This window comes from Nicotiana attenuata, unplaced genomic scaffold (assembly GCF_001879085.1).
Source record: "Nicotiana attenuata strain UT unplaced genomic scaffold, NIATTr2, whole genome shotgun sequence".
Taxonomy (NCBI): domain Eukaryota; kingdom Viridiplantae; phylum Streptophyta; class Magnoliopsida; order Solanales; family Solanaceae; genus Nicotiana; species Nicotiana attenuata.
The window spans coordinates 1-1,179 of NW_017684398.1; the positions used below are offsets into that span (position 1 = coordinate 1).

Genomic DNA, 1,179 nt, shown 5'->3' on the forward strand with positions numbered 1-1,179 from the left:
GTTCAAAATATTCAACGACAATGTTGATTATATTGAGTCAGTCAACAAGGCAGGAATTAGGCCTTATAAGTTGGGCATCAATGAATTTGCAGATTTGACAAATGAGGAATTTAGAGCGACTCACAACGGATACAAAATGTCTTCTCATCAGAAGTCATCAAAAACCATATCATTCAGGTATGAAAATGTGACTGCTCCCGCTACCATGGATTGGAGAAAGAAGGGTGCCGTTACTGGAGTTAAGGACCAAGGGCAGTGTGGTAAGTCAAATTATTAGGTCATGCTAATAATAACATTTTCTTTAATGAATATGCTATAGAAGAAAATCTTATTAAGCTGATAATGTAGGATATTGTTGGGCATTTTCTGCTGTTGCTGCTACTGAGGGGATCAACAAGATCAAAACAGGTAAGTTAATATCTTTATCTAAACAAGAACTCGTGGATTGCGACACAAGTTCTGATATGGGATGTGAGGGAGGTCTTATGGATGGTGCTTTTACGTTCATTATCAAGAACCATGGACTTACTACCGAATCAAATTATCCATACGAGGGAACCGATGGCACTTGCAAAACTGAAAAGGAATCCAACCATGCTGTTAAGATTACTAGCTATGAAGATGTCCCAGCCAACAGTGAATCTGCTTTGTTGAGTGCTGTTGCTAACCAACCTGTATCCGTTGCCATTGATGCTAGTGGATCAGACTTTCAATTCTACTCTAACGGTATTTTTACTGGAGAATGTGGAACTGAGTTATATCATGGTGTTACAACAATCGGATATGGAAAAACTAGTGACGGGAAAAAGTATTGGTTAGTGAAGAACTCGTGGGGGACTAGTTGGGGAGAGAACGGATATATTAGAATGCAAAGAGGTATTGATGCTGCAGAAGGAATTTGTGGAATTGCTATGCAAGCTTCTTATCCAACTGCTTAATAGCTTAGAAGCTTTGGTGCATGGGAATTTGTTGTTATCACCTTGCTCATATTTTATGTGGTGTGTCTAATGTGTATATATGCTACAAACTCCTTGTATGTACATAAGTGTTAAAAAGGCTTTCTATGTGAAAAGATTGGTAATGCGAGTGAATGATAGAAAAAATGCTTCCCCTATTTAAGACTTGGACTCCATAAACACGAGATTAATATATATACTGTCTTAGATTCTACTATTCAAT

General features: G+C 37.7%; 1 protein-coding gene across 1 annotated transcript; it reads left to right on the forward strand.

Annotated features, from left to right (window-relative positions):
• Positions 1-7: 7 nt before the first annotated feature.
• Positions 8-938, forward strand: LOC109222102 (vignain-like; the record flags this gene model as incomplete). The annotated part of the gene is made up of 2 exons (XM_019386504.1): positions 8-260; positions 349-938. Coding segments are annotated over 2 exons (843 nt in total), but the record flags the coding sequence as incomplete, so codon positions are not given.
• Positions 939-1,179: the final 241 nt, after the last annotated feature.